The sequence below is a fragment of the Cherax quadricarinatus genome, chromosome 73 (genome assembly GCF_038502225.1).
Source record: "Cherax quadricarinatus isolate ZL_2023a chromosome 73, ASM3850222v1, whole genome shotgun sequence".
In the NCBI taxonomy this organism is placed as follows: Eukaryota; Metazoa; Arthropoda; class Malacostraca; order Decapoda; family Parastacidae; genus Cherax; species Cherax quadricarinatus.
The window spans coordinates 18,786,532-18,803,808 of NC_091364.1; the positions used below are offsets into that span (position 1 = coordinate 18,786,532).

At 43.0% G+C, this 17,277-nt stretch overlaps 1 protein-coding gene across 1 annotated transcript in view; it reads left to right on the forward strand.

The window, feature by feature from the left end:
• The window catches only part of LOC128701164 (uncharacterized), a 258,951-nt gene that overhangs the window by 153,329 nt on the left and 88,345 nt on the right, over positions 1 to 17,277 (forward strand). The window contains exon 2 of the mRNA XM_070100482.1: positions 13,777 to 13,836. Within this exon, the coding sequence (XP_069956583.1) occupies positions 13,777 to 13,836 (60 nt within the window). The remainder of the gene's footprint in view (positions 1 to 13,776; positions 13,837 to 17,277) is intronic.

Here is a 17,277-nt window from a genome sequence, read left to right on the forward strand (position 1 = left end):
GTTTGCACAGAACTGCTTAATGCCTCAAATGACGTAGTGGAAGTTTTAGCAGTAAAGGTCGAGAACCAAAACCTAGTCATTGTGGTAGTCTACAAGCCTCCGGATGCAACATCCCAGCAATTCCAGGAACAGCTGTTAAAAATTGACCACTGTCTGGAAAATCTTCCAGCTCCTGCACCCAACATCTTGCTCCTGGGGGATTTCAACTTAAGGCACCTAAAATGGAGGAATATAGCAAATAATATTGTTGCAGTAATAACACCAGGAGGCAGCTCTGATGAAAACTCACACTCACACGAGCTTTTAAATCTCTGCACAAAATTCAATTTAAACCAGCAAATAATAGAGCCTACAAGACTGGAGAATACACTAGACCTCATCTTCACTAACAATGATGATCTGATAAGAAATGTCACCATATCAAAAACAATATACTCAGATCACAACATAATTGAGGTTCAGACATGTATGCATGGAGCCCCAGACCGACAAAATGAGACTAGTCACGAGGGAGCATTCACCAAATTCAACTTCAATAACAAAAACATAAAGTGGGACCAAGTAAACCAAGTCCTAACCGATATAAGCTGGGAAGATATACTAAGCAACACAGACCCAAACTTATGCCTAGAACAGATTAACTCGGTGGCACTCGATGTATGCACAAGGCTTATTCCTCTAAGAAAAAGGAGGAGTAGATGTAAAATAGAAAGAGACAGGCGCTCCCTTTACAGGCGACGGAAAAGAATAACAGAGCGGCTAAAAGAGGTCAATATATCTGAAATGCGCAGGGAGACACTGGTCAGAGAAATAGCAAGCATCGAACTTAAGCTAAAAGAATCCGTTAGGAGTCAGGAATCGCGGGAAGAACTAAAAGCCATAAATGAAATCGAAAGAAACCCAAAGTATTTCTTCTCCTATGCCAAATCAAAATCGAGAAAAACGTCCAGTATTGGGCCCCTACTTAAACAAGATGGGTCCTACACAGATGACAGCAAGGAAATGAGTGAGCTACTCAAGTCCCAATATGACTCAGTTTTTAGCAAGCCGCTAACCAGACTGAGAGTCGAAGACCAAAATGAATTTTTTATGAGAGAGCCACAAAATTTGACTAACACAAGCCTATCCGATGTTATCCTGACGCCAAATGACTTCGAACAGGCGATAAATGACATGCCCATGCACTCTGCCCCAGGGCCAGACTCATGGAACTCTGTGTTCATCAAGAACTGCAAGAAGCCCCTATCACGAGCCTTTTCCATCCTATGGAGAGGGAGCATGGACACGGGGGTCGTCCCTCAGTTACTAAAAACAACAGACATAGCCCCACTCCACAAAGGGGGCAGTAAAGCAACAGCAAAGAACTACAGACCAATAGCACTAACATCCCATATCATAAAAATCTTTGAAAGGGTCCTAAGAAGCAAGATCACCACCCATCTAGAAACCCATCAGTTACACAACCCAGGGCAACATGGGTTTAGAACAGGTCGCTCCTGTCTGTCTCAACTACTGGATCACTACGACAAGGTCCTAAATGCACTAGAAGACAAAAAGAATGCAGATGTAATATATACAGACTTTGCAAAAGCCTTCGACAAGTGTGACCATGGCGTAATAGCGCACAAAATGCGCGCTAAAGGAATAACAGGAAAAGTCGGTCGATGGATCTATAATTTCCTCACTAACAGAACACAGAGAGTAGTCGTCAACAGAGTAAAGTCCGAGGCAGCTACGGTGAAAAGCTCTGTCCCACAAGGCACAGTACTAGCTCCCATCTTGTTCCTCATCCTCATATCCGACATAGACAAGGATGTCAGCCACAGCACCGTGTCTTCCTTTGCAGATGACACCCGAATCTGCATGACAGTGTCTTCCATTGCAGACACTGCAAGGCTCCAGGCGGACATCAACCAAATCTTTCAGTGGGCTGCAGAAAACAATATGAAGTTCAACGATGAGAAATTTCAATTACTCAGATATGGTAAACATGAGGAAATTAAATCTTCATCAGAGTACAAAACAAATTCTGGCCACAAAATAGAGCGAAACACCAACGTCAAAGACCTAGGAGTGATTATGTCGGAGGATCTCACCTTCAAGGACCATAACATTGTATCAATCGCATCTGCTAGAAAAATGACAGGATGGATAATGAGAACCTTCAAAACTAGGGAGGCCAAGCCCATGATGACACTCTTCAGGTCACTTGTTCTATCTAGGCTGGAATATTGCTGCACTCTAACAGCACCTTTCAAGGCAGGTGAAATTGCCGACCTAGAAAATGTACAGAGAACTTTCACGGCGCGCATAACGGAGATAAAACACCTCAATTACTGGGAGCGCTTGAGGTTTCTAAACCTGTATTCCCTGGAACGCAGGAGGGAGAGATACATGATTATATACACCTGGAAAATCCTAGAGGGACTAGTACCAAACTTGCACACGAAAATCACTCACTACGAAAGCAAAAGACTTGGCAGACGATGCACCATCCCCCCAATGAAAAGCAGGGGTGTCACTAGCACGTTAAGAGACCATACAATAAGTGTCAGGGGCCCGAGACTGTTCAACTGCCTCCCAGCACACATAAGGGGGATTACCAACAGACCCCTGGCAGTCTTCAAGCTGGCACTGGACAAGCACCTAAAGTCAGTTCCTGATCAGCCGGGCTGTGGCTCGTACGTTGGTTTGCGTGCAGCCAGCAGCAACAGCCTGGTTGATCAGGCGCTGATCCACCAGGAGGCCTGGTCACAGACCGGGCCGCGGGGGCGTTGACCCCCGAAACTCTCTCCAGGTAAACTCCAGATATGGGAAAGCACTGGTTTGAAAATAGGATTGTACATCAATCAGTCAAGTTTATTCTCTGTGTAGATTATAATGCGGGGTTTACATATTATAGGATATTGTGTGGTTTACATATTGTAAAATACTAATTACAGAGAGGGCCATTATCGTGCCTAGCATGACTAGGCATTTCGGGCAGACTAAGATGAATTCCAATTCTATATTGGTACAGATTATGGAGCATGTTGATATTGAAGCTAGGCAACTGCATTACATATGCAACATATGGGAATCTTTATTGAAGAAACGTTTTGCCACACAGTGGCTTCATCAGTCTAATACAAAGTTGAAATGGGTAAGGAGGAGATTGAGGTAATCAGTCCCTCAGCCTGGAATCGATGTGTTCAGTCCATCACTTTTGTAGTAAGTGCAGCATAGGGCCTGAGAGGTGGCTTATATACTACAGTCAGGTGAGAAGAAGCAGGAGGAGGCGGGCTCACAGTGGGACCTGCCACTAGTGTAAGTAGGTCGTCGTCCAAAGGTTGGACAAGTGTTGAAGTCTTTGTACCAAAATCCCATGATGTTGCAGTGTCTGACAGATGTGATAAATGGTTTTGAAAACCGACAAGTTGAAGAATTGAGACACTTACGCAACATGTGGGAATCTTTATTGAGGAAACGGTGGGGTCTGTCAGGGAGATGTTTTCTAGCGGTAATTTTGAAAGTGATGAATGTGTCTGCAGTTCTAGAGTTTTCAGGTAGAGTGTTCCAGATTTTAGGCCCTTTTATGTACATAGAATTATTGTATAGGCTTAGCCGGACACGGGTAATGTCAGAGATGTTTGCGTCTGGTGTTATGCCTGTGGGTCCTGTCACAACAATCAAGAAAGTGTTTTAGGTCAGGGTTAATATTGGAATTTAAGGCTGTGTAAATGTAGGTTGCACAGTAGTAAGTGTGGATGTTCTGAACAGTGAGTATGTTTAGATCTATGAAGAGTGGGGGGGGGGGTTGCCTGGGATTGTATTGCATGACTATTCTTACTGCGGCTTTTTGTTGGGTTATTATTGGCTTTAGGTGCGTTGCTGCAGTTGATCCCCAAGCACAAATAGCATAGGTGAGGTAGGGATAAATGAGTGATTGGTACAGTGTGAGAATGGCAGATTGTGGCACATAGTAACGTATGTTGGTGAGGATCCCAACTGTTTTGGATACTTTTTCTGTTATGTGTTGGATATGGGTGCTGAAATTCAGGTTGCTGTCGAGGTGCAGGCCTAGGAATTTGCCCTCATTATGTATAAGAACAAACTCCTGAGTAGCATTAAAAAAAGTTCGATCCCCGGCATGGGTGGAAATACTGGGCATATTTCCTTACACCTGCTGCCCCTGTTCACCAAGTACCTAGTAATAAGTAGTTACCCGGGGATTAGTCGACTGGTGTGGGTAAAATAAAATAAGATTTTGTTTGGATTTTTAATCAGGAGGGTTAGCTTCCCAGGATAACCCAAGAAAGTCAGTGCGTTATCGAGGACTGTCTGTCTTACCTCCACTGGGGTCCTTAAATCTTGTCCTCCAGGACGCGACCCACACCAGTCGACTAACACCCAGGTACCTACTTGCTTTCTAGGTTAACACGACAGTAGGTGTAAGGAAACACCCCCAGTGTTTTCACCCATGCCGGGGATCAAACCACGGACACTGTGAGGCGAGTGTTGTCTACCAGGCATAAGGTTGGGCTTTGAAATGAGCTGAGGTAGGATAAGGTAGGATAACAGTTCTTGAGATGGTGTAGGTGGGTGAGACTTGAACCTGTTCAGCATGGGCCAGTAGGCCTCCCGCAGTGCTCCTTCCTGAATGTAACGTGTGAAAATTTTCTTGAAAATAGTTAAATAATTTATTTTTAACATTTACAAGGTTGAATATGCGCACATATTATGTGAGTGAAAATGTCCACAATGCCGTGGCCTGGTTGGCAACACTCCCGCTTCACACGCTGTGTGTCCATGGTTCGATCGCCGGTATAGGTGGAAATATTAGGTGTGTTTCCTTAAGACACTAGGGAGACTAGGGAGGCCAAGCCCATGATGACACTCTTCAGGTCACTTGTTCTATCTAGGCTGGAATATTGCTGCACTCTAACAGCACCTTTCAAGGCAGGTGAAATTGCCGACCTAGAAAATGTACAGAGAACTTTCACGGCGCGCATAACGGAGATAAAACACCTCAATTACTGGGAGCGCTTGAGGTTTCTAAACCTGTATTCCCTGGAACGCAGGAGGGAGAGATACATGATTATATACACCTGGAAAATCCTAGAGGGACTAGTACCAAACTTGCACACGAAAATCACTCACTACGAAAGCAAAAGACTTGGCAGACGATGCACCATCCCCCCAATGAAAAGCAGGGGTGTCACTAGCACGTTAAGAGACCATACAATAAGTGTCAGGGGCCCGAGACTGTTCAACTGCCTCCCAGCACACATAAGGGGGATTACCAACAGACCCCTGGCAGTCTTCAAGCTGGCACTGGACAAGCACCTAAAGACAGTTCCTGATCAGCCGGGCTGTGGCTCGTACGTTGGTTTGCGTGCAGCCAGCAGCAACAGCCTGGTTGATCAGGCGCTGATCCACCAGGAGGCCTGGTCACAGACCGGGCCGCGGGGGCGTTGACCCCCGAAACTCTCTCCAGGTAAACTCCAGGTAAACACTTGCTGTCACTGTTCACCTTGCAGTAAATAGGTACCTAGGTATTAGTCGACTGGTGAGGTCGCATCCTGGGGGTAATATTAACCTAAGTTTCCCGAAATGTTGTGCATAACCATTAGTTGTGTCATGCACACGTAGAAATAAAAATTATTATTATTATTATTATTATTATTATTATTTATTAGTAACTGCATGTGCGAGGAGCATTTTATTGAAGTTCCTCAGTAATATGCGTAGATTTTTTTAAAGGACTCACTCTACACAGATTTATTATTATTATACAGCGTATGTCATGAAAAGTATTCTGGCTTAATTCAGGGAACTGGAGCACAGATCCAATTCCCTAGATCAAGAGCCCCTCACCAGCGTCAAGGAACCTCCCTCGAGGGGACACTCAACACAGAGAGAACGTACATATACTGAGGTAGCAAAGGTCACACTCCGGCTTCATTAAATTTTGGTTTTCATTTATCTGACTCTGGCTATTTGTCTATAATGGTGTTACCACTCTTATTATTTATTTTCTCAAAGCCTTACATAGAAACAATAATGAATGTTCAACATAACAAGCGGCTTTCTACTATTATATAGTAGTATGTTATCGATGTCAGCTATGGTCTGTCTACCTTGTATATGTAATATAATAATAATATAATAATATATTTCTACAAGTACATCTACAAGGTATACAGAAACAATTATTATTATTATTATTATTATTATTATTATTATTATTATTATTATTATTATAAGATTTGTTCGAATTTTTAACCAGGGGGTTGCTAAGGAACTTCATATGTATGGTAACGTTAGACTTGCAAAAGGTATTCGATACGGTCAACCACAACATATTATGTAAGAAACTACAAACTATCGGCATAGGTTCTGTTAACTGGTTTAAGTCCTTCCTGAGCAACAGGAAACAAATTGTCGAGATCAACAACACAGAATCAGAACCCCTGTCACTAGCATGTGGTGTTCGTCAAGGTAGTAATCAGGGTCAATTACTTTTTCTATGTTATGATAACGACATGCCTATCAGTGTCAAGTGCAAACTCCTACTGTATGCAGATGACAGTGCTCTGTTATTGTCAGGTAAAGACCCACAAGATATAGCTAATGTATTAACACTGGAACTGGAGTCCTGCAACAAATGGTTAGTAGACAACAATCTATCATTACACCTCGGGAAAACGGAAGCCATACTGTTTGGCACGAAATATAAACTGAGAAGGGTAAATAATTTTAATGTCCAGTGTAATGAAGAATCCGTCATTACAGTATTTTCAGTGAAATGTTTGGAATCTCCTTTAAGCATGTTCTTTTATTGTAACTACTTTTCACATAGCTATACTCACTTGCTTTAACTTCAGAGTTTAAAAAATTATTACAAGGACCACAATGGAAATAAGTGACTTTGACTTTCTTGGGGTTAAACCCAGGCAATCTGCACACATGCTATTTATGATAATTTATTTAACAGTGTTTATGTGTACCTGTACCTGGTAAAAACTTACTTAAATCGTGAAAGTCAGCGAGTCATCGAGGACTGTCTTATTTCCATTGTTGCCCTTAAATCTTGTCCCCAAGGATGCTTCCCACATTAATCGTGTAACACCCAGGTACCTACTTACCGCTAGGTGAACAGGGACAACAGGTGTAAGGAAACATGCCCAACGTTTCCACCCATGCCGGAGATTGAGCCACGGACACTCAGTGTGTGATACGAGAGCATTGCCAACCGTAAATAATAACTTACTCGTGCAGAACACAAATCGCACTAAACGCTGTAGTTTAGTCTGTAGTCTTTCTACCGGCAAGTTCCACCCACTTCACAATGATGTAGCATTTTTCAGTACACCTGGGCGTTTCCTTATACTTTTTTAAATTTATATTATGTGACCTGCCAAAACATGGAAGAAGGCTCCATTATTGTTTACCCTAGGCACTCCAAACTTACCTACAACACCATCTACAATAGACCCACTTTATCATTTAGGGCCCCACAACAACTACCCTCTCAACTCCAAACTCTCTAGACATTTACCTAATACCTTCCAAAATGTCTGTTTCTCTTCCACTATAGACCAGCAGCACTAACGTTACACTTGTTTAAAATCTTTGAAATGGTCTTATAAAGTACGACTGTCAGTCTGAAATGGTCTTATAAAGCACGACTGTCAGTCTGAAATGGTCTTATAAAGTACGACTGTCAGTCTGAAATGGTCTTATAAAGCACGACTGTCAGTCTGAAATGGTCTTATAAAGCACGACTGTCAGTCTGAAATGGTCTTATAAAGTACGACTGTCAGTCTGAAATGGTCTTATAAAGCACGACTGTCAGTCTGAAATGGTCTTATAAAGTACGACTGTCAGTCTGAAATGGTCTTATAAAGTACGACTGTCAGTCTGAAATGGTCTTATGAAGTACGACTGTCAGTCACACAGAATGACAACATCCCAGGACATGGGGATGGGCTCAGAGCAGGTTGCTAATGGCTTTTACAACTGTCCATTACAAGGAAAGTTTCATTTGCGAAACTTGGGAGTATATATCAAAGGATCTCGTATTTAAAGATCACAGAAAATATTGATGTTGCTTTCACCATGAAAATTATAGGATGGATGACTAGAATGGTCAATATAACAGGTGGAAAATACAGGCTCAAAAAATAAGCGGGGACACGATTAGTAGACTAAGAGAGAACTTATAAGTGTCAGAAGTCCTGGACTTTTCAACGACCTCCCATCGTGTATAAAGGAAATTGCCAGTAAATCTTTGCCTGTCTTAAAGTGGGAAGCCGATAAATTGCTCTTAACAGTCCTGATCATCCGGGCTGTGATGCATATGTTGGACTGTGTGCAGCCAGCGCTAACAGCCCGCTCGATCTTGTCAGCAATCTGAAGGTCTGGTCTGAAGTCTATCTGCGGGGGCTCTTGGAATTCATAATAAAAACGAAATGTAGCTAACAAAAGTGACACCGGAGACGGGATTACTAGTCACTTTCTCGCGGTGGAGAACTTGGGTCACTGTGCCGGATGTGAGAGAGCGTAGAGGGTTGCCAGGATTATATATCTTGGGGAGGTCATAAGGACGACCTGGTTTAGGTTATTGTCTACTGGGGCAACCTAAGCCAGCATATCATCACGGCCTTCCTAAGACACAAGAATGGTATCCCTCCCTTCTTCACTACCTTGGTCAGAGGGAGCTTCCCCACAGAAAATCGTTGGTTACATTATCCAGTATCTCTTTGCTCCACTAGGCGCACTTCAAACACCCAAGAGACCTTTCTTGTATTTCCAGCCAGTTTGGTAAAAACAAAGTATTATTTACGATGTCACAGTTCTTTTTTACCAGCATTCCAACAGACTCATGGACATCCACAACTTTTCATTACCTCCTGGAGGTTACCTGGAGGTTATTCCGGGGATCAACGCCCCCGCGGCCCGGTCCATGACCAGGCCTCCCGATGGATCAGGGCCTGATCAACTAGGCTGTTACTGCTGGCCGCACGCAGTCCAACGTACGAGCCACAGCCCGGCTGATCCGGCACTGACTTTAGGTATCTGTCCAGCTCTCTCCTGAAGGCAGCCAGGGATTTATTGGTAATTCCCCTAATGCTTGATGGGAGGCTGTTGAACAGTCTTGGGCCCCGGACACTTATGGCGTTTTCCCTTAGTGTACCAATGGCGCCCCTACTTTTAATTGGGGGCATTTTGCATCGCCTGCCCAGTCTTTTACTTTCGTAGGGAGTGATTTCTGTGTGCAGATTTGGAACCATTCCTTCCATGATTTTCCAAGTGTAGATTATGATATATCTCTCCCTCCTGCGTTCCAACGAGTACAAGTCAAGTGCTTCCAAGCGTTCCCAGTAGTTAAGGTGCTTGACAGAACTTATACGTGCTGTAAAGGATCTCTATACACTCTCTAGATCTGCAATTTCACCTGCTTTGAATAGAGATGTTAATGTACAGCAGTATTCCAGCCTAGAGAAAACAAGTGATTTGAAAAGGATCCTCATTGGCTTGGCATCTCTCGTTTTGAACGTTCTCATTATCCATCCTATCATTTTCTTTGCACATGCGATCGTGGCACTGTTGTGATCCTTGAAAGTGAGATCCTCAGACATTACTACTCCCAGGTCCCTTACATTATTTTTCCGCTCTATTGTATGGCCAGAGTCTGTAGTATACTCTGTTCTAGTTATTCCAACTACTCCATAACGGATTAGTTGGAATTTGTCCTCATTGAACATCATATTGTTTACCATTGCCCACTGGAAAACTTTGTTTATATCTTCTTGGAGGTTAACCGCGTCCTCAGCAGATGACAGCCTCATGCAGATCCTAGTATCATCCGCAAAGGATGATACGGTGCTGTGATGTATATCTCTGTCTATGTCTGATATGAGGATGAGGAATAAGATGGGGGCGAGTACTGTGCCTTGTGGAACAGAGCTCTTCACTATGGCAGCCTCCGATTTAACTCTGTTGACCACTACTCTTTGTGTTCGATTTGTTAGGAAGTTGAAGATCCATCTCCCCACTTTCCCATTTATTCCTTTAGCACGTATTTTATGGGCTATTACGCCATGATCGCATGTGTCAAATGCTTTTGCAAAACTGACTCAAGAAATCGTAATGACACGATTGCAAATAAACCATACCCGCGGCCGGGATTGAACCCGCGGTCATAGAGTCTCAAAACTCCGTGGCTAACGCGACGGGCTGGAGTTTTGAGACTCTATGACCGCGGGTTCAATCCCGGCCGGGGGTATGGCTTTTGCAAAGTCTGTGTATATTATATCTGCATTCTGATTTTCTTCCAGTGCATCCAAGGCCATATCATAGTGATCCAGTAGTTGTGAGAGGCAGGAGCGACCTGCCCTGAACCCATGTTGCCCTGGATTATGCAGATTTTGGGAATCCAGGTGATTTGCAATCCTGCTTTTTAGCACTCTTTCAAAGATTTTTATGATGTGGGACGTCAGAGCTATTGGTCTATAGTTCTTAGCTAATGCTTTGCTGCCACCTTTATGGAGTGGGGCTATATCCGTTGTTTTAAGTGACTGTGGAATTTCACCCATGCCCAAGCTCCTCCTCCATAGTGTACTTAAGGCACGCGAGAAGGGTTTCTTGCAGTTCTTAATGAAAACAGAGTTCCACGAATCTGGGCCCGGGGCTGAGTGCATAGGCATGTTGTCAATGGCTTTTTCGAAATCTATCGGAGTTAATGTCGGAAATCTGGCATACATTTATGGAGTTTTGAGGCTCATTCATGAAGAAATCATTTGGGTCATTGATCCTCAGACTGATTAGTGGTTCACTAAACACAGAGTCATACCGGGATATCAATATTTCACTCATTTCCTTGTTGTCATCTGCTTAAGTCCCATCCTGTCTGAGTAAGGGCCCGATACTAGATGTGGTATTTGCCTTGTTTTTGGCATATGAAAAGAAATGTTTTGAATTTCTTTCAATTTCACTAATAGCTTTAAGGTCCTCCTGTCTCTCCTGGTTCCTGTAAGATTCATTTAACTTAAGTTCGATAGTTTCCACTTCCCTGGTCAGTGCCTCCTTTCGTGTATCAGATATTCTAGCACTCCTGAGGAGCTCAGTGACTCTTCGTCGTCTTCTGTAGAGGGAGCATCTTTCTCTCTCCAGTTTACTCCTGCTCTTCTTTCTTAGGGGAATATGCCTAGAACATGCTTCAGCTGACAGGAAGTTGATCCTTTCAAGGCACTGGTATGGATCCATGTCATTTAAGATATCTTCCCAACATGTTTCGTTTAGGACATGGTTTACCTGGTCCCAGTTGATGTTCTTGTTGTTGAAGTTGTATTTTGTGAAGACACCTTCACAGGTACATGCATTCTGCTGATCAGGACCCCTATGCATGTATGTCTGGACTTCGATTAGGTTGTGATCGGAATTAGTTGTTTTTGATACTCTTATGTCTCTTACCGGGTCATCATTATTTGTGAAGATAAGGTCAAGTGTGTTTTCTAGTCTTGTTGGCTCCTCCATCTGCTGGCTTAAGGTGTGTTTTCCGCAGAGGCTTAGTAGCTCATGTGTGTGTGACCTTTCATCTGCGCTACCTCTGGGGATTGTTTCAGCTATAACATTATTTGCTATATTCTTCCATTTTGTATGCCTTAGGTTGAAATCACCAAGCAGTAAGATTTTTGGGAATGGAGCTGGAAGGTTTTCCAGACAGTAATCAATTTTCAGTAGCTGTTCCTTGAACTGTTGGGAGGTTGCATCTGGTGGCTTATATACAACCACAATGACTAGGTTTTGGTTCTCGATCTTTGTTGATAGAACTTCAACTACCTCATTTGTGGTGTTCAGCAACTCTGTGCAGATGAGGGACTCTGACATACAGGCCAACCCCTTGTTGCCTGTTCATTCTGTCCCATCTAAAAAGGTTGTAACCACTTATCCATATTTCACCGTCAAAGTGATCTTTTGTGCGAGTCTCTGTGAAGGCTGCAAACATTGCATTAGACTCCTCTAGAAGTCCACTGATAAAAGGTATTTTGTTGTTGGTGGATGGCTTAAGGTCCTGTATATTAGCAAATATGAACGAGGTTGTATTCTGTGTTTGTTGGGGGGATTTTGTTATTGGCATCAGTAGTTGTAGTTCTGGAGGGCCATGGGTGGCCACTGGCTGCGTCTCCAGTCCAACAAGGCTCCAAGGTGGTGGACTATTTTTGTTATTTCCTTCCATTTTCTTTTTCTGTTTCCTGCCACTAAAAAATCACCTGGAGTTGGGTTGTCGTAGCTACTATTGTTTGTCTTGTGGGGTCTGTGCCTCCTGGTCCCTTTTAGATGGCATGCAGGGAAGTCGATGTTGTAACACTGCTTCTGGAGGACCTTTAACCGCTGTTTAAAAAAGCTTTTGGGTGGCAATGGGAAGCCTCCTCAGTACTCTACTTGCTTTCCTCTTCATGGTCAACTTGCAGACTGAGAAATTCAGCGACCTCATTCCCACTGTGTTACCCAGCTAGGAGACGTTAATGATATCCTGGCATTCTATCCCAGATGCTTCAGTATTCATGGCCTCTTCAAAAAAGTCAACAAAGTTACAAAATCAATAAAGTTTACACTGAAATTTGAAATTAAAGGTAGATTCCCTTTCCTTCGGTCATCCCACAAACGACGACTTTCACTTCATTGTGTATAGAAAACCCGCCAACAATGACGATCTTATACACTTGTATTCACGTTATGACACTCGCACCTAAAGTGGTGTTCCAGTTGGTTTCTTCTGAACAGCAGTCCACATTTCCAGCTCATGCTTTTCTGAAGTGGAATGTATCTACGTAACATAAATTTTCACACAATTTAATACCTCCGCCTTCATCTGAGAATGTAGGCTTAAAGATCAAGCCATCCTCAACAAAACCACACAAAAAAAACTTTCGTATGGGAATGTTGTTAGGAATACATGTTAGATGCTTGCTAGACTAAGAGGATCCTCTTGTCTGACACAGACAGTAATGAACAGCAAACCATAGCACTGTGTCTTCTTTCACAGGTAATATTAGAATGTGCATGAGACTGTCATCCACTGTGGACACAGTGAATCACCAAGCAGATGTAAATTAAGTTTTTCATTGGGCCAAGGGAAAATAACACGATGTGTAATGAGGACAAATTTCAGTTACTCCGGTATGGAAAACCTAAAGAAATAATAGCTAGAACGGAGTGTACAAAAAATTCTAACCACTTAACAGAGTTAAAAACTAATGCGAAGAACTTGAGAGTAATAATATAATAATGTCAAAGAATCACAACAGCGTCACTCTCCCATCTGCAGGGAATGTGTAGAATAGAGGGTCTCTGTGGGTTACGACTGATTAAGTTAGTGGTCCAGTCAAACCATTAGTAGAATTCTGCCCAGAAACCTCCCATCCCATTTTTAGATGACTGAATTCTTACCTCTAGTTCACATAGGGCAGTGTAGTAAGCCAATTGTAGACAGTTGTATGTCTGGTAAGCTGGAGGCCATAGTAAGACCCCTCACACTTGTCACCCCACAACGTACAAGAAATGCGCTGTTAATGATACTGTTAATAGGTACTTACTGTCATGGAGTGTGGGGAGTCTATCTCTCCGACAAGATCCAAAAGATACTTTGATGAGACACAATCTGCAACCTCCTTGTGTACATCGTGTGTTCAAGGTAAGTAGTGTTTAGTATATGTGAAATGCTCGACAGAAGTTAATGTTCAGTGTTTAAAACACGTAGGATTTTCAATTCTAATTATTTTTTTACAGTTGACTTCAGTGAGTGGAGAGAGAGACGTCGATTGTCGCAAGAGTTCTCATTGTTTTATGGTGAGTATCTCTCTCTGTGTGATGAATAACTGTTTTATGGTGATTAACTAGGTTTATAAGTGATTGAATCTGTTTTATGTTGAGTTACTCTGATTATTTCATATTGAGTTACTCAGATTGTTTTATGTTGAGTTACAAAACGTAGATAAAATGAAAATGCTGAAGTAAGATCCAGAACCAAAGAATGGAAGGGACATAAGGGTAGGTATAGAAGGTGAGCGGCTTCCTGCAGAGGCGCGACCAGGCCACCAGGAGTGCCAGGAAATGATAAGGAAAGCAACAACAGCTATGTTTAAATGGAAACTAGAGGTGCGGATGGAAAAGCAAAGGGAAGATGAGAGGGAGAGGTCAGTTTTTATTCATAGGTATGAGAAGATCGGAGGGAGGACGTACAAAGAAAGACGACGAAAGAGAAAAAAGAGATATTGAAAATATCATTAAACAGAAGAGGAGGACTTGACTCAGTTGATAAATTTTCAGAGAATAGGTGGATACTCGAGGGAAAGAACTCAGCCAGTTAAACTGATTTGCAAGACTGACTCAGTGAGGAACAGGATCCTACAGTTGAAACCATGGGTAAAGGAAACAGCAAAATACCTGATGGTGAATCTTGATCGCGACATAACGATAACAGAACCACAGAAACTAAGAGAAAGGATACAAAGACGAAAGGGGCAAGAATGATAGAAAATGCTAGTCAGGAGGGGACAGAGTAGGGAGGAGTACTATGCACAACCACCAACAAAACCACCTACAGAGCCCTACAACCATATATATTATCCCAAAAGAAACCACACTTCACACTCACATACCCAGCTCCACCTTACACAGCAGACTTCCATTACACCCTGCCAGGTCTCCCACTCCCCCATCCCCCCACAAACCCCCTAGAATACAATGTTGGAAAAGAAGCTGAAGGTGTGGTACACCAATGCAGATGGAATAACAAGTGCGAGGAGTAGCAAGAAAGAATCACAGAGGCATCACCAGACAGCATAGCTCTCACAGAGACCAAACTCACAGGAATGATAACAGATGCAATCTTTCCAACTGGATACCAAATCCAGAGAAAAGATAAATGAAATAGAGGGGGTGGAGGAATTGTACTGCTCATCAAAAACCAATGGAGTTTTGAGGAGTTGGAAGCAGGGGACAGAGGGGAAACAATGGCCTGTTTGCACCCTGTTTCACTTCAGACTGGCAGTCCCAAGGTGGTGATTGCAGTGATGTGTAACCCAAAACAGAATAGCAAAAGGCCAAGACAAAAATATGGGACAGCAACAGAGGAATGGTTGATGAACTAGCTGAGGTGGCCTGAAGGGCCCATGTGGGCAGGGCAAAGTTGCTAGTTATGGGTGATTTCAACCACAATGAAACTAACAGGGTAAACCTGGAGCCACACTGGGGACCAGAAATGTAGAGGACTAAGATGATGGAGGCAGTACCTGAAAACCTCATTAATCACCACGTTAGTATTACAACCCAGGAATCCTAAAGGCCCGTTATCCTGGGTGTAAAGAGAGCAAAATAAACACAGCAGAAAAACTTTTGACTTGTATTAGTCTTCACCAATTTAGAACAGAAGTACACTACATACACTATGTACAACACTATGTATTAGTGCACTCCTCGGTAAGCAAGGCAGAATAGAAGCCACTAGAGAGCAGACCGTGCTTCAACCAGCTCTAGAATGGGAATGACAAGGGCAGACAGGTGTGTGATACCCACAACACCTCTGCGATTGCCAAAACCATCTTCTCATTGGCTGGAACCTGGGTACTGATTGAACGATGGGGCTCCCTCATCAACCCTTAGTACCTGGTTCGTTGGTTGGGGGAGACAACCTTTCAATGAGGGTGTGCACATGCGCCGAATAAAGGTTACGTACTCTTTGCATGCCACAGTTAGGGACACTACCGGAGAGAGAACCAGCAATACTGGTCCTTGGAAAGAGAACTGGTGGGAAAATAAGTAAATGAAATGCTGGAATACGAGACAACGAAATGAAAGGAGGCAGAGGAGAAGTTCATACCCAAGGGCAATATAAATAATGGGAAGCCCTGAATGAACCCTTGATTCATCCAAAGGTGCAGAGAGACTACAACTAAGTGCGCTAGAGAATGAGAAAAGTATGGAAGATAAAGTACCCATGAAACTAAGGAGATTAGTCAAAGAGAAACGAATATGCAGAGATATGGAGGGAGGCCCAGCAGTAATGTTAATTAAGATGACATTGCATTGAAAAAGTCTGACCCGAAGCTGTTTTACAGCCACATCAGGAGGGAAACAACAGTCAAGGACCAGGCTGAGGAAAGAAGGAGGGAAGATCACAAGAAACGGCCAAGAAGTATGTGAAGAGTTTAATATGAGATTTAAAGAAATATTTTCAGTGTAGACAGGACTCCAAAAAGCCGGAATGGTGGGGTACACCAACAAGTGCTGGACACAATACACACAAGCGAGGAGGAGGAGGAGGAGGAGGTGAAGAGGCTGCTGAGTTAAATAGATGCCTCAAAGATGGTAGGACCAGAAAACATCTCTCTTTGTGAGTCCTGAAAGAGGAAACAGAGATGCTGTATGTGCCACTAACAACAATCTCAAACGCATCTATCGAAAGAAGGAGTCTACCTGAGATGTGGAATTTTTAAGAAAGGAGAACAGCATGATGCATAAAATTACAGACCAGTGCCAGTGACAAGAATAGTATGCAAAGTCATGGAGAAGATTATCAGAAAGGACTGAGCCTATATATGACAACCAGCATGGTTTCAAGGAAGGGAAATCCCATCACACTCCTACTGGAGTTTTACGACAAGGTAATGGAAGTAAGGCAAAAGAGAAGGTGGTGGATAGATTACATTTTCTTGGATTGTAAAAAGCTTTTTGAGTCAGTACCAGACAAGAGATTAGTGCAAATGCTAGAAAATCAGGCAGGTACTGGATCAGAGAACACCTGACAGGAAGGCAACAAAGAGTCATGGTACGTTATGAGGTGTCAGAATGGGCACCTGTGACAAGCGAGTTTCCACAGGGGTTAATCCTAGGGCCAGTGCTGTTTCTGGCACATGTGAACAACGTGGCGTAAGGGATAGACTCAGAAATGTCCCTGTTTGCAGACGATGTGAAACTAATGAGGAGAATTCAGTCGGATGAGAATAAGGCAGGACTACAAAGGGATCTGGACAGGCTGCAAGCCTGGTCCAGAAACTGTCTCCTGGAGTTTAACCCCACCAAGTGCCAAGTCATGAAGACTGATAAAGGGCAAAGACCCTAGACAGGAAGGAAAGGGAACCTGCTGAATGAATATTTGTGTAGGCTTTCGAGAGTCACGCTGCTTTGGTATAAACTATTGATGCTTTAATAATAATAATAGTAATAATAATAATGAGGAGTCTTTGGAATATTTACCAACCTAAGTATCTGTAAAACATAAATGAAAGA